This window comes from Cyphellophora attinorum (genome assembly GCF_001299255.1).
Source record: "Cyphellophora attinorum strain CBS 131958 chromosome Unknown Contig3, whole genome shotgun sequence".
NCBI lineage: Eukaryota > Fungi > Ascomycota > Eurotiomycetes > Chaetothyriales > Cyphellophoraceae > Cyphellophora > Cyphellophora attinorum.
In genome coordinates this window covers 1,011,493-1,026,775 of record NW_017253231.1, presented here as the reverse complement: position 1 = coordinate 1,026,775, position 15,283 = coordinate 1,011,493, and the positions used below count along the sequence as shown (strand labels likewise).

General features: G+C 52.6%; 6 protein-coding genes across 6 annotated transcripts; 4 read left to right on the top strand and 2 right to left on the bottom strand.

Annotated features, from left to right (window-relative positions):
• Positions 1-748: 748 nt before the first annotated feature.
• AB675_8656 (uncharacterized protein) lies at positions 749-1,327 on the top strand (the record flags this gene model as incomplete). The annotated part of the gene is made up of 1 exon (XM_018149120.1): positions 749-1,327. One exon carries the CDS (start codon positions 749-751, stop codon positions 1,325-1,327), a length of 579 nt encoding a protein of 192 aa, XP_018004218.1.
• A 665-nt stretch (positions 1,328-1,992) lies between these two features.
• Positions 1,993-3,842, bottom strand: AB675_8655 (uncharacterized protein; the record flags this gene model as incomplete). The annotated part of the gene is made up of 4 exons (XM_018149119.1): positions 1,993-2,324; positions 2,393-3,178; positions 3,249-3,636; positions 3,693-3,842. 4 exons carry the CDS (start codon positions 3,840-3,842, stop codon positions 1,993-1,995), a joined length of 1,656 nt encoding a protein of 551 aa, XP_018004744.1.
• A 401-nt stretch (positions 3,843-4,243) lies between these two features.
• AB675_8654 (uncharacterized protein) lies at positions 4,244-4,983 on the bottom strand (the record flags this gene model as incomplete). The annotated part of the gene is made up of 2 exons (XM_018149118.1): positions 4,244-4,879; positions 4,948-4,983. The coding sequence occupies 2 exons, from the start codon at positions 4,981-4,983 to the stop codon at positions 4,244-4,246; spliced, it is 672 nt and encodes a 223-aa protein (XP_018004664.1).
• A 970-nt stretch (positions 4,984-5,953) lies between these two features.
• Positions 5,954-7,032, top strand: AB675_8653 (15-hydroxyprostaglandin dehydrogenase [NAD(+)]; the record flags this gene model as incomplete). The annotated part of the gene is made up of 5 exons (XM_018149117.1): positions 5,954-6,007; positions 6,057-6,456; positions 6,521-6,579; positions 6,628-6,761; positions 6,813-7,032. The coding sequence occupies 5 exons, from the start codon at positions 5,954-5,956 to the stop codon at positions 7,030-7,032; spliced, it is 867 nt and encodes a 288-aa protein (XP_018004590.1).
• Positions 7,033-7,482: 450 nt separating this feature from the next.
• On the top strand, positions 7,483-9,017 carry AB675_8652 (COP9 signalosome complex subunit 2; the record flags this gene model as incomplete). The annotated part of the gene is made up of 2 exons (XM_018149116.1): positions 7,483-7,523; positions 7,568-9,017. 2 exons carry the CDS (start codon positions 7,483-7,485, stop codon positions 9,015-9,017), a joined length of 1,491 nt encoding a protein of 496 aa, XP_018004517.1.
• Positions 9,018-11,690: 2,673 nt separating this feature from the next.
• On the top strand, positions 11,691-13,290 carry AB675_8651 (Ubiquitin thioesterase otubain-like protein; the record flags this gene model as incomplete). The annotated part of the gene is made up of 6 exons (XM_018149115.1): positions 11,691-11,762; positions 11,813-11,899; positions 11,947-12,010; positions 12,057-12,350; positions 12,404-12,593; positions 12,639-13,290. The coding sequence occupies 6 exons, from the start codon at positions 11,691-11,693 to the stop codon at positions 13,288-13,290; spliced, it is 1,359 nt and encodes a 452-aa protein (XP_018004446.1).
• Positions 13,291-15,283: the final 1,993 nt, after the last annotated feature.

The following is a 15,283-nucleotide window of genomic DNA, read 5'->3' as shown; positions in this document are numbered from 1 at the left end:
GCCGCAAAATCTCCAACAACAGTGAGCATTGTGATTATCAAGCATGAGCGTTAGGCTGATTGACGGCAGAGAGGCTCATATTCGCCATAGCAGCTATTGTCGCAAGAAGATCGAAAGACCTACGAGGCCACGAAAGCGATCATGCCTGGCATGCATCAAGGCCAAGACTCATTGCGATGTTGCATCGTTCCCATGCTGTACAAGATGCACAGGCAGGGGCATCGAATGCAAGCTCGCAACTGGCCGGCAAGGGGAGAGGCCTGTCACCACCATATCTGAATCCGACCTTACAATCGAAGCGACCGACGTTTCCTTAGCCCTAGTGAGCCACTCGCAAGGCGACATCTCGCTTGCTGACTTGAGCGACGCATCGATTGGCTTTTCTTCTATCGACAGGGTACAGAGTCTTGGTCTGGCGCAATGGTTTCCTCCTCGTAACGACCCAGATGAGTGGTTTTGGATGTCGAATCCCCATGCGCTGGGTCCGCAGCTGAGTCTACAGCCCGTCAGGGCATTTACTCCCAGAGCGGCGACCTGGGGATCACTGTCTCTGCTCGGAAGGTGGGTAGCACAGACGATACGGCAATATCCTTTCATGATGCTATCATACACGACGTTGCCGCCATTCATACACTACCAGTGCCTCAGGAACAGCGAGCCTGGACCACTTACTCGATGCTCAGGTATAGTAGAGCTATGGCAGAGCAAGACACCCAAAAACGCAACCTACCTCTGGAAGATACTCAGAATGGAGCAGGAGCGCCTGATGCAAGACATTCCTACTTATGGGGACCTAACTGCCGTCAATGCACTACAAGCTGTCACAATTTACTTCCTCCTTCGAGCATCCTCAACAGATGATGAGGGCACAGACTTTGATGTTGCGCTCATTCAGACCATGACACAACTGTCGCTGAGAGTCAGAGACATTATCACAGCATATTGTGATCCTGCCTCTCCAGAGAGACCAGATCCCTGTGGCTGGATCATCGCTGAGTCTCTGCGACGAACCATTGCCACGCTCTTCATCGTCGAGCTGCTCTTCGACATCAGCCCTGGCATGATCCATGGACGATGCAATAGCCTGGCTCTGTGGAGCGCAATGCTTTTGCCATGCAGCCAGCAACTATGGGAAGCAGAGACGCAACTTGAATGGACGCAGCGCTACGACACGTTGGGCGATGAGCGACCATACTATGGCGAGCTGCTTCACCATGAGACTCTTGATTGTGCTCGATCAGGTCTGCTGGAGGGATGGATGGCAAACGTTGACGACTTTGGCAAATTGGTCATCAACATTGCCTGTGTAGCAGAGGTAGCCTGCTAGCCAGAGTATATGCTCTGTCAATACCAGGTTCTTGGCAGTCTACCGACCAGCTCCTATCTTACAGAGTGGCTCAAAACTGGCTGGGAGGAGTCGGAGGCTCAGAACGCCTAGAATGCCGTGCATCGGCAGGCAGACACGTGCTTCGGCAGTGGTGTCGACGGTGGTGCCGTTGAGGTTGAAAGGCTTCCCTGTGCCGTTGTGTATTGGCACAAGCTCGGGGCAAGCTACCTGTAGCCAGCGGGATCATGCCAACTCGTCCTGGGCTGGTCATTCTATGCAACAACCAGGTGCGAAGGATGCTGAGACCGGCGCCAAAGAGCACCGAAAATCGCCACCCGCGCACTGGAATTCTTCATTCTATCGGTAGCAGCGTTCTAGTTGCAGAGCGTCCTTGATTATAGAGTCTCCAGGAACGACATCTCGGTGGACTGAAGCGTATCATTCGGGACTCGATTGCTATATGCCATTTACTTACCACGGAGCGGTGTATACATGTATGTATATATACGGTTCTATCCTCTGCATGCGCCACTCTTCAACGAAGGAGAATGAACCCTCAGCACACACGTGCAAAGATACATTATATCCGCCCGCTCCTCTCTTCTCAAAACCTCCCGACCCTACCATACCATCATCAGCTGATCGCCCGCTTGAGTTCGTCCAGGTCAATGGAATTTATTCCGATCAGCAAACTCATCGTTCTCCAAAAAGACCTCGATGGTATTGTCCATGCGTGAATCGATATTCTGACAGCACAAGCATGCGACGATGCCGATACAGCCGAACCCCAGACTCGTCAGCGCAATCAACTTGATGCCATGCGCAATCGCTAGCTGCTGTGCCAGCCCGACAGCACCAGCCACACTCTCGCCAAACTGCGAGGCCAGCTCCTTCGGCGTGGCCAGCAGCATCAGCAGATCTGGGATCTGCGACGCAGACACGCGGCCGCCTCGGCGGCCTTGGTCACGTACGCCGGCGTCTTTGATTTCAAGTCGTTCTGGAAAACTGTTAGGTACACGGCCTGGGCAACGGTGCCGCCGGCGAAGCGCACGCAGCCGCTCAGACCGCCGCTGATGCCGAGATTCTCCTGGTCGACACCGAGCTGGGTGAATGCGATGGACAGGTAGATGGCCCAGCCGTAGCCGAAGAGGGAGAGCACCACGAAGGTGCACATCAGGCCCATGTTGGTGGGCGTGGCCAGGGCGAGCAGGGACCCGAACACCACCATCATCGTGACCGATGCCGTCTGCTGCCAGTGGTAGTGCTTGATGAGCGGACCGAGGAATGTGAGGCCGATGGCGCCGCCGGTGATGGCGAGGCCCTGCGGTAGCGAGAGCACGGCTGCGCGCTCCCATGGCTGGCCGCCGGCCGTGTAGAAGGCGTTGATCATCGTGGGCCAGATGATGGACGAGGAATAGTAGAACATGTTGATGATGGCGAGCGCGATGCACGGCGCGGTGAAGTCTCTTCCTCTGCCCTTTCGGAAGATCGCTGGCGGCGTCAGCGGGTGTCTGGCGTGGCCGAAGGTTTCCCAGACGCCAAACAGTACGAGGATGATGAATCCAGCAATTAGCGTGCCCAGAACCTTCGGGTCGGAGGCAGGCACGGAAGCGGTGTACACGATTCCTACCATAACCGGTACCGCGCCAGCAGTGAACAGGAGCATGCCCAAGTAGTCCAACTGCTTAAACGCCGTTCGGAATGGAATCCCAAGCGGGTGTGCGGGGGGATAGTAGAAGAAGTAGAGGCCCGCAGCTGAGAGAGCTTGGAGGCCGGCTGCCGAGTAGAAGTTGGCTCGCCAGTCTCCGACAAAGTAGCCGTATCTGGCTGTGACTGGAATGACCGTGATGCCTATGGTAGCATCGGTTAGCATTCGTGCTCAACCGGCATACTGTGTAACCCATGATCGGAATATACGTACACAAGTATACGGCAAAATCCGCCAGGACAACGCCAATAGCCCGCCATTTATTCGGCAGTAGCTCCGGTAGAGCGAATGCAGCCATTTGGCACAGTGCAGCACCGAAGCCCTCTATCGTCATGCCAGCAATGATCTGCGCGTTTGACTTGGCTAGACCCGTGATGAGATGGCCCACGAAGCACACGACTTGGCCTGTGATCAAGAACCAGCGTCGACCCAGCATATCGGTGTTGGATCCTGCAATCATGAATGCCGTCGTGATGGAAATGATCCACGCGGGAATGAACCACGCGCTATCGCCCGCATTTCCTAGATCTGTGGCGATTTCTGTGCCGACCGCGGCGAATAAAGGAACCGGGATGAACGAGAGGCCATAGCCCCATGACATCTGTGCAAGCGTTGATCAGCGATGGTGTTGTGAGAGTTCGTGAGAGGAACACCTACAATGCAGACGACAATCCACACCTTGAACGTGACATGAGCATCGCCTTGAGGTACTGCATGGGAGGACTTCTCGTTAGGGGTAGTGACATGGTCGTGGTGGTCGACCTCAGCGACGACGTCGCCACCTTTTTCGTTGGCAATGTTAGTCATGGTGAGCAACGACTATAGCTGGCTTGCTGTAGCGATGGAAATGAGGCGTTGTGCTAGTATCCGGAAGGAGAGGGCTGCTTCGAGTTATATCGACATCAGTCGCCCTCTTCGTGACCCCTTTAGTGCGAAGCCTTCTCTGTGGATTGCGCCGAGCTGTTGGTGCGCAGCTCCCCAGAGTCCACCCACGGGGTAGAACTCTCCTGTAACATTCCATTCCCAAAGTGGCGGGCAAAGTTGGCCTGGAAAACGTTTTCCAGACAGCTGGAAATAAACCTTATACTGATCAGATTTGGTACTCGCTCTTATTGGTGGGCTTGTAAACCCTGGCAGCAAATAGGCATCTTAAGGGTCTTTGGAAGTATCATCTGACTTTCTTTGTGCTGTGAATCCCCCAAAACATCTCACTGAATGTTAAGGCGTGTCTCTGACTTATCAGCTCGATGCAGCCATCCTTTACCGTTAGGAAAGTAAGTTTGACTCTCCATACTGAGTATTTCTTCTTTCGAAGACATCCAAAATTCGAGCACGGTCGGATGCCGTGCCAGAGACGAGGAGCCGTCCCAGTTTCTGAAGCGTTGAAATATGCGCACGCCTTGATCATCGTCTAGACCTTTGAGAACGAAGAAAGTGTAAACGTCGTCTGAGCCGTCGCTCTTGATCTTTTCTGCTAGCGTGTTGAGCCTCGACAGAACGTTGTCTCTGGCCTCTGCTTTACAATTGATGCGCACATCGGTCATGATCTCACATTCGCGCTTGTCGTTGAACCGGTCCAAGAAGCCGCCCACGTTTTCATAATGTCGCAAGTCGAGACCGGTTGTCATGGTGTCAGGAATCGCGGGGAGAAACTCTTTCATCGCCGGAGAGTTAAAGTGAGTCGTGTACAGGTCTTCGCGCTTGCCATATATTTCAAAAGCAAACATGTGATTGGTATCAGACTTGTGAGTCCAGTACTGTAAGGGCAGACCAAAATAATATGTCTTGGTCGTGTGTTCGTGCTTCCAGACGTAGTCCCCTAACTTGTCGTAGGCCGCTTGCCACTATAGTATGTTAACGATTGTACACATGCGATGGAAGGTCGGCCTGCCGGATCATATCCTCCTGGTACAAAATTGACATTCGCAACCAAGACGAAAGACGACATTGCTGACGATTTTGCAGGAGGCAGTATCGATGGCGCTATCCTGGATAACTTTCCGCTGCACTGACTGAACTCGTCGGCGGATGTTGAGACTAGATATTACTAGCTGAGACTCGAGGGCACTCCGACCACCTCGTTGAATACCGGATGACTTGCATGTCGTTCGCCGAAAGCGTAGAGCCCACACTTGTAGCCATCATTTCTGGCTGTGTGGCGACACGCGGAGACAATGGAGCGCTTGACACCCCTTTCATGATGCGCGACTCAGTCATGGCCAGCAATGGGGTATCGAACTTGGGTCAGACTTTGGATGGCCCTCTGCTTCGTTGATGGATACCCAGCCGGACCGGGGTCTTGCACAGGCTGCACATTTCCGGGGTCCCCATCAATTCGGAATTGTTCGAGTCAATAAACTTCAGTTTCCCCGCGTTTCGTAGTGCCGGGTCTGTCGAGGTTGTGATGTTTCCGCCAGTTCGTGCCGTCTAGAAGTGCACCTTTCGAGGTATAAGCCACGGACAAAGCTGTGCGGCGAGGAGCGGCATGTCGCCAGGCAGGCTGTGGACGCAACTACTTACTGGGAGATTTCTCCAAGTCCATTGACACCTGTATTATTGTGTCGAGTCCTCTCAGCGCCCTTCCTGGCCAGGAAATTGAGAACCGATCTTTTTACTAACTGACGCTCAAACAAGGCTCGTCTCAAAATCAGCCGTTTGATCAGCGAATCAACACCAGAACTTGAGCGCCGTCCCTGACCTGTAGTGGAAAATCATGAGCACGTATTAACAACGTCCAGTATTTGTATCCACATCCTGCTGGGCTCTCAAATTTCAGAATCTAGGGTCAGTAAACCGATCTTGTAAGTTTGACATGTCTAAAGATTCTCTCCAGATAGAGATTCGGCTGCTCCGGAACGATTGTAACCATCGCTTGATCAATTGCTCGTGATCTCCGTGACCTTCTAAAAATCAGCAGCATGGGAAGTGTTGGGCCAGGGACAGGCAAAGTCGCGATTGTGACGGGGGCGGCGGTAAGTCCAGCACTGCTCAGTGATTGCTCCCAGGCTCATATCCGGGTAGTCGGGGATGGGCACGGATCTCGCTCGCGACTTACTCAAGCAAGGCTGGAAGGTCGGCTGCCTTGACCTGAATGAGGCGGCGGGCCAGAAGCTCGTCTCTGACTACGGCGACCAAGCACTATTTGTGAAATGCAATGTCGGAGATTATGACAGCCAGGGCAACGCATTCGCCGCTGTGTTTGACAAATGGGGCAGAATTGATGCCCTCTTAGCCAATGCTGGCATTGTCGATCGCAGCTCGGTTTATATCCTCGGACATCGAAACAGCAAAGCCCTCCCACCGGCGCCGGACGTCTCCACAACGACTGTCGATTATCTCGGCGTGGTGTATGGCACACAGCTCGCAATTCATTTCATGCGCCAGAATCCAACTCCGGGAGGACAGATCGTGGCGACAGCAAGTAAGTGGGCAGCTCTCGATCTTATCGGAGTCCTTGCCATCGCTAGATGCTGACGGTAGTCCAGGTATAGCGGCGGTCCATCCGCACAGCACCTATCCAGAGTATTGTGGCGCAAAAGCTGCAGTATGTGCCGCCTTGGAAGGACGCGTGAGTGAGCTAATGATCACATAGGTCCTGCAATTCTGTCGAACTGTCGCACCAGTCATCAAGGACAAGGACAATATCTCCATCAACGTCGTATTGCCAGGAATTGTAGACACGCCAATCGTCCCTCAAGAAATGAAAGATGCAGTGAGCCCGGATTGGTAAGTCCGGAACGATGAATTGTTGGTTCTGAACCGCTAACGAATACCCAGCATGACGCCCTCGGCGACGATTGTGCGTGCGTACAACATGTTCCTTGATGATAAGTCGCGTACAGGACAGGTTGCTGAGTGTTCTGTGGACAAGGTTCTCCTGCTAGAAGATCCGCCACTGGCAAATGGACGTTACACGAAACGTGCGTGTACCGTCTGGGACCCGCTCTTCAAAATGATGCATGGCGAGAACTCAGGACTAGGAGAGGCCATTCCATAGCGATATGCCTTCATACTTATGGAGACATAATCACGTCCCCTCGTTTCGAGCAGTGTTAGCCGTCTGTCATGCCTTGAGATGATACGCAAATCACCCGTGTGAAGTGGTGATAGGCGGAAGGCAAGGTGATGTCTGAGATCAAGAAAAGTTTAAGCCCCAGACGCCTGGTGCCTCCGGGGAAGCTTGGTTGACCCTTATCGATAAGAATCGCGCCCATCATGGGTACAGTCACTTGAGGTCACGAACAACCAGGGCCTTGTAGACTTCGCTCAACACCATTGATCATTGCGCATCTTCCGTTTTTTCTCTCTCTCTGCGTTCTTCACGTGTCTTGCGGTTTCGGCGACCCAATTTGCTTGTCTTTCCTTCTAGAAGCATAATCTCGGAAAGCAGGCTGCAGTTTGTCCGAAACACTCGATCTCATAGGGCATTCTTGAGGCAACATTCAACATGTCCGACGACGATGATTTCATGCAAGACTCCGATGCCGAGTAAGCCTGACACTTTTGAGCGGAGGCTGTGCTAACGTGCCTAGGTATGACTTCGAGTACGAAGACGACGATGAGCCTGAGGGTGGTGATGTGGATGTCGAGAACAAATACTACAATGCCAAACAAATGAAAGCCGACAACCCTCAAGAAGCCATCGACGAGTTCCTAGGCGTGCCTAGTCTAGAAGATACGAAAGGGGACTGGGGTTTCAAGGGACTCAAGCAGGCTATCAAGCTCGAGTTCGCCCTCGCACGATATGAAGATGCAGTCAAACACTACAAAGAGCTACTCACATACGTCAAGTCGGCTGTCACACGAAATTACTCGGAAAAGTCCATCAACAACATGCTAGACTATATTGAGAAGACGGCATCAGATCGGACAGCATACCAATGTATGGAAGAGTTCTTTTCGCTTACACTCGACACCTTCCAGGCCACCAACAACGAGCGGTTGGCTCTCAAGACCAATGTCAAGCTTGCCAAGCTGTATCTGGACAAGAAGGAGTATCAACAGCTTTCTAAAAAGGTTCAAGAAATTCACAAAGCATGCTTAAGAGACGACGGAACTACGGATCCAGGCAAAGGCACCTACTCGCTAGAAGCATATGCCCTGGAGATTCAGATGTACGCCGAGCAGAAGAACAACAAGCGACTGAAAGCGATCTACCAGAAGGCGCTGGGTGTCAGATCTGCCGTGCCGCATCCAAAAGTCCAAGGTGTCATCCGAGAATGTGGAGGCAAGATGCACATGAGCGAGGAGAACTGGAAGGATGCACAGAGTGACTTCTTCGAGTCATTCAAGAACTATGACGAAGCCGGCTCCATGCAGCGCATTCAGGTCTTGAAGTATCTGGTCTTGACGACCATGCTTATGAAGTCCACAATTAATCCTTTCGACTCACAAGAAACCAAGCCATACCGCAACAATCCTCGCATCTCAGCAATGACCGATTTGGTCGATGCGTACCAGCGAGACGACATTCATCGATACGAATCGATTCTGCGGGACAATCAAGACCTGCTCGACGACCCCTTCATTGCCGAGAACATCGATGAGGTTAGCCGAAACATGCGAAGCAAGGCTGTCTTGAAGCTTATAGCACCCTATTCCCGCTTTACGCTGCAATTCGTTGCGAAGCACATCAAAGTATCTGTTGGAGAAGTCCAGGAGATCCTCGGCGTTCTGATCGTCGATCGGAAGCTTAAGGCCCAGATCGATCAGAGTAACGGCACAGTAGAGATCGCAGCTGAGAATTCAGAACGACTGCAACGCCTTCGAGAGTGGACGTCAGCTGTCGACAGTCTTGCCACCACGATACTGAATGACGGGGACGGCTTCAAGATGGCCGACAGTCAGGTCGGTCCGACGTCAAGCTCTTACGATGCTCTCGGCGGACCAATGGAGCAAATGGTGAGTCGAGGTCAGAAACGAGTGGGAGGCGGCGGTCGTGGCCGGGGGAACTTCTTATCAAAAGGCTTCGGACCAATCTGAGCCTTCCGTACCTACGGATCTCAGACAAATTTCAGTTCAATGGTATCGTCGTCAATCGAGTCGCCCGAATGAAGTCAAGTCGACGGTCATGAGGCGTCTGAGCAGGGTGTTTGCTCGCTGTGTCATGGCCGATTGCCTCAATGCGCTGTTGACTGCGGGCTGGCTGAGCCAAACCTTCTGGTCACGTTCTCTCAGGCCTGTGGCTGTTCAGATGCACGACCCTGTCCCTTGGTTGAGAATGAGACCACGTCAACCTTACACAGAGTGCGGTCAAGGTTCGATGCAGCTGTCATATGTGACATACTTCAAGGCAGTTGCTGAAGAATTCAAGAACAAGATAATGGAATTTCAAACCAGTCTGAAGGGGACTTGTGACACCACGAAGGCAACCTAGTATTTTTAGGTGCCCTAAGTCGTCGGCAGTGGCTTACATATTTGCAAGGATGGCAGCAGCAGGGACGACAAGCGACTGGGAATGCCTCTTGGCTGTACGTTCTCATGCGGTGGTAGTGGCTGAAGCAATCGTCATTGGTCTTCGACCCTGCAGGTGGAGATTATTTTACGAGCCATCATGTTTGCAAATGTGACAGGTTCGATTTTCTCTACGAGACCGCACCTCGACATTTCTAGCATGCCTGTCATTGTCTGGAGCCCCGACGAGCTTTCGCGGCAGGTCGAATTACAATACTGCCAATGTCTATCCTTTCAGGGAATTCTGGCCACTGCCGGTTCGAGATAACGTGCAAGTTCAGAGACGTCGGTAGTTCTCTGAGTTTGCCGCCAGAGCATGGTTGACGCATCTGGTCTCGCGACCGACGCGGTGAGAAGTTGTGGACCCAGAGAGCCTGCTGCCCAACGTGCTCTTGAGCTTGAGCCAACTTGCGACGTCTCAGCAGAGTTCAGGCCATGGCAACATCCGAGAATTTGGCTGCCAAAGAGTTCGTGTCAGAACCTATCCGGTACAGACGAAGTATGGATTCAACATGCCCAAGCCACTACCTCTCTTGATGTAACAACTTATGACGCCTCTCCGCACGCCGAAAAGAGTAGATCGAGATTCGGAGGGACTGTCGTGCGTCTGGACCATCGCGCTAAATAAGTTGCAAGCGATGTGCGCTGAGAAATGGTAATAGCGCGCGTCTAAAGTTGCAGCAGTGAGCCCTGAACACGAGTGGTTCCAATCCAGACGGGTCTCGGACGGGTAGGTCTGTTTGATACCTGTCATCTGCGCTTGTGACAGTCGGGTGTGCAACGGAAGCAGTGACAGAACGGCAAAGTGCGCACAGTGCCCGTCGTATGTGATCGTGCTCCTTCTGCAATCATGACAAACCGCCAGTAATTCCATCACGTCGCCCGAGTACCATCCTCGCTAAAGAGCAGACACTTCAAGTTACCTGTCTATTGGGACCGGCTGTGGAGCTTCTGCGCCTCCTTAGTTCGCGTGTATCAGAACTCGACTTCTTTCGTCATTCATAATTCGACCCTGTTCGCACTAGAACTTCCGCCAGCTGCCCGCCGGTCAGTCGATCAATGGCGGAAGAATAGGCGTAGCCACTGGCAAGGGATTGCAGCACTGGTTTACTTGCCGGCCAGCGTAGGCAGCCAATCGGACGAGGATCCCTCAACCCTTGAACGAGTCGGACGGCTCAGCATCCTCTCTGCATTAGAAACAACCCACTGACAACCTTCAAAATCGTTGATACGGTCGCACCTACTCCTCTCTGCTTCCGGCACTTCTCTCGTCAGTCCACACACCACACCTCGCTACTCCTCGCTAATACTTTCAAGTTGCGCTATCGCGTCAAGCATTCCTCGACCGGAGAATTGAACTTCACCTCACACTCGCACCTCACTAGTGTTTGCTCACTACACCCAATTCACCCTATCGCTCACCATCACGCCTGTCCATCCAGTTCAGGCGTACGCCGCGGGGCCGTGCGCGGATCCTTGACTTCACCGACACGACTAGAGCATCTGCCGCTGGATAGGCTACTCAAGGTTTAGTTGGCTGGCCCTTTCCATACCCCGCGGCAATGGTTCAAGGCAACTTCCAGTCATCGATGAACTAGCGTCGTGCCTGTCACTTACGCCTCCCGCAAGCCGCAGACCGACAGCCTTGCTCTTCTGACGCTGAATCCCCACAGCTGTCAAGTCACCCACCCTGCAAGTGACGCACGATTAGCGAGGCAAACCCTCCAAACCAGACCTTTCACCGTTGCTGGCGGTCAGGCTCGACCTGGCTCCGGTGCAGAGCACCACCATACCGCGGCAAGACAAGGCTCATGGTTTCAGGCTCACGTACTTCGAGCCATCTGACTAGTGCTTGGAAGCTGCGTTCCTGCATCGAGATCAGAACACGACATATTACGTCTGTCTCAGGTAAGTTTTGTATATCATGTCAATCCTCCCGGGTCGGCGGTTCACATTGCGAGCCCAACCCGCCTTACTTGAATCAACATGTATTGTCGATCATCGAGCATAGCGAACCACATCCCAACAAATCGCTTTGCCGTCCTTGACGACCACCCACGCAATCCCTCCCGTCGCAATCCGAGTCCCTTCTACGCAGCCCCGCACCATTTCTCGCCTCAGCTGCAGACAAGTGTTAATTCGCATCATGTCTCACAGACTTTCCTGCCAATACGCACTTCGCAAAGAACATTCTCGGCAAACATGGGGTCGACAAATGCTGAGGAGATGGAGGAATTCCAGAGGTTATCAGACAGATATCAGCCTTCATTGGAAGTGGGTAGCAAAGCCATTGATACCAAGTCCCAGTACACTGACATCGGTAGGGTCCTTTGATTGGCGACAAGCTACCAATGTCCGCACTCGTCACTGAGTACTCTCAAGCCGATCCAACTTACGTTGCCAAGACCCATGTGCGATCTTTCTCGCAATGTTTCTGCCACACTGCTAATATCTACAGGCGCTTGCCAGCAGATACGTAGCCTATCGACGGGTCAAAGGCGATGGACAATGCGGATGGAGAGGTATGAGGCATCAGCTTGAACGCTTGGCCCTGCTGATCGTGCTTAGGCGCTGTGTTCGGTTACTTTGAAAGCATATGGTTGTCTGGAAACCGCGACTTCGCTCTGCAAGAGTTCACTCGCCTGAAGTCCTTCGCAGATACCATGACGATGGCCGGCATAGACTACAGTCTTGTTGAGGAGATGTTCGACGAGACCTGGACGCTATTCCAGGAGATCTTGAGCGCTTTCGAGCAGAATCAGAGGAGCAACGACGTTGTCACCAGAGCATTGAACGACGAGAATCGGTCAAACGCTATAGTCTATCACTTCAAGATGATGACGAGTGCTTACATGGCTCTGCGTGCGGAGGACTTCCAACCATTTCTGGAGATGAGCCTCGATCAATACCGACAGACTCGCATAGATCCGACTCAGCAAGAGATCGATCAGATTGGGCTTCAGGCATTGACACTGGTGTCATCGCTCCAGCTGGTCTAGCGGTCGAGGTTCTATACCTCGATCGAAGTGCTGGCGACGAAGTCACACCACACGAATTCGTTGAAAACGCCGCCTCGAAGCCTGCTATTCGATTACTATACCGGCCGTGAGTACTCCAGCTGATCACAATTAGGAAGCTAACAATCGCCAGTGGCCACTACGATCTCATCTACAAAAGAGACGAAGCGTACACAGTATTACTTGCGAACGACTTGCCAACGCAGGACAACTTCCAGCAATTCGGGAACTACATGACAGACGACCAGTCAAATGCAGAGGATGTGATTTCGTACCTCTTCTCGAATCAGTTCAGCACGGTTGACACCACAGCTTCTCAATACGATCAGCCCTACAGCTACGCGACGACAACCTCGCAGAGCTTTCCGTACACGTCCGTCCCATATACTGAGCCTGCAAGCTACGATACCACATATGTTCAGGAGCAGTACAGCCCGCAACACTTCCCCAATCAACCAATATCTGCCCCATCCGACCAATTTTCAAGCCATCAGATGTCCTCAGCCAGCCGCCACCCTTCCACAGAATCATACGCAACGCCGGCGTCCTCACCAGCCAATACGTCCAGCCTTCCTCCAACATCGCTGAACCAACCCTATCTCCCAGCAGCGCCACCATCCGATAACTTCAAACATAGCGAGTACAGCTCTGCCATCCGGGCTCCGATGAGATACCCACATAGCACTCTGATACCGCTTGATCAGAGCGCTTGGGGTCCGGCATCGCAAGACTCAGCGCACTATTCACACAGTGATTTTACACCACACATGTACCAAGGGAGATGATCTACATTCCAGGCTCCTCGCTATTTTGGGCGAATCAGCGGCTCTTTCATTTCCACCATGAAAGCCTGGAATCTGTCCGCTCGGAGTGCTCCTGACTCGTTGCCAAAGAGCGCGGGTATTCTACGCTGGACGTTGAGCTCGGACCTCGTCGGATCATTTCGGACTAGGCATTTACGGCATCTTTATCAACATTTAGGTGATACTGCCCTGCATAAGCACCACACTAGTTCTCGGGGAATACGGACATCATACTCAAAGAATGAAGCGCGTCGATCCTTTTTTCCGCATTCGACCATGTACTTTTGGCCCTTATCATGAGGCCTCGTCACCACATCACCGCTCGCGTGTCGCTAGTCACCATCGGCGCAGTTCAACCAATTTTCAGGCCGCCAAGGTAGTTGGTCGGCTTTGCAATCCGACGCCTGGCCACGCACGTGGCCTATCCTTGCTCGCTCTGTTGCTTCCGCCGAAAGGCCGCCACGCCCTTGACTATTGCTTGGAGTTCGCGGCAGTTGCATTCATCCGTTTTCAGAAAATTGTATGGAGATCCTAGCACGACTGCGCGTGCATGGGAGGGGCATGGAGACAGAAAGGAATGCGACACTTCTGACCTTGTCTCATGAAGTCGTCGCCATCCAGCTGTCCGAGTCCTCGCAGGAAGGCATCCTGTCACTCTGTCGGAGGACTCAGATCGCTGCATCAGTCATCGGTCGTCTTTCCGGTCAATGGTTGGCTGCATCAACGCGTCGTTTTAACTACCATAGACGCATTTCGGGAGGCTTGAGCGATTGTATGCTTGAGTAGTCTTTTACTTTATTTGATGCACATCGATGGACCGATTCCTGACTACTAGCGATACTGCCCAATCAAATTGTAGGGCTCGTCATGCAGCCATGTTGGCCGCCTCGTAGACTGGCTGTCTCTGACCATCACCCCGTGACTGCTTCCCAATGCACCGTTGGCACGTCTTGGCTTGCGGTTCAGCAGCTGTGCAATGCACTTCAAAGATGACACCAAATGAGGAGGGCCTCAGTCCTACGGAGGCTTTCACTCGACGTCTTGCTGCTTCGCAAGTGTTGATAAGTGACAGTGATTATTGTCAGCCGTTGATTATTTTTTGACCTCACAAGAGAAATGCTGGTGATGGTGCTGCGACTCTGACTTCGCATGGATAGTGTGATTAAGAACCGGCTTGGGCTGGCTGTCCCGGCCGCTGCGAGTGCACGATGCTGTCTGCCTGCCTACCTACAGTGACTTTGACCTCGAATCTTTTACCCGCAGTGAATTTTTCCTCTTTCGAGTCAGTGAAGCGATTGTTTCGGTTTGCGCCGGGTCTGCGCTCTGAGGAGAAGGTACGAGTATCTGTTCTGCCCCAGACTTCTTCTCTTCTTCCGCGTCCAACAACCACCAAGGCACTCGCAGAGTCCGACGCCTTCCATGTTAGCAACCGCTGCTTAGTGGTGGGGCGAGCTTGTATATGCTTGACTGTCTGCACGATGACCGGTCTTGGAGCTTGTCCCACCTGGATCTGCACGAGATGTGTAGATAATCTCAACATGCTAGAGAAAGAAGCAGTCGTGTTCCAAATGCAAGCCTCCATCACTCCGACGTTGACTCGGACCTCATCGGAACACCCTCACCGTCAGACCTCCTTACCAGACTATGGCCGTTGGTCACCTATTGCGCCGTAACCCAGTCTTGGCACTTACCAACAACGGTCCTTTATATACTGATATTCCACATTTTCGGTCAACAATCGACCACAAAAGCGATTGCTCAGCAACCGAATCGAGTTCTTAAGCCACCGCCGTCCATGTGGGTAGCAGGGTTGGGTACCACCATAACCCTTTCAATCTGGGCCACCCTGCTATGTTAGGCATCGAAGAACACCTCCTCATCCTCCTCACGATCGATCGATAGCGTTAAAGGTGTGGTACTTAGGAATAACATAACCCATAATCCAAAAAACCTATTCAGTTAGGTTTCCAACAGG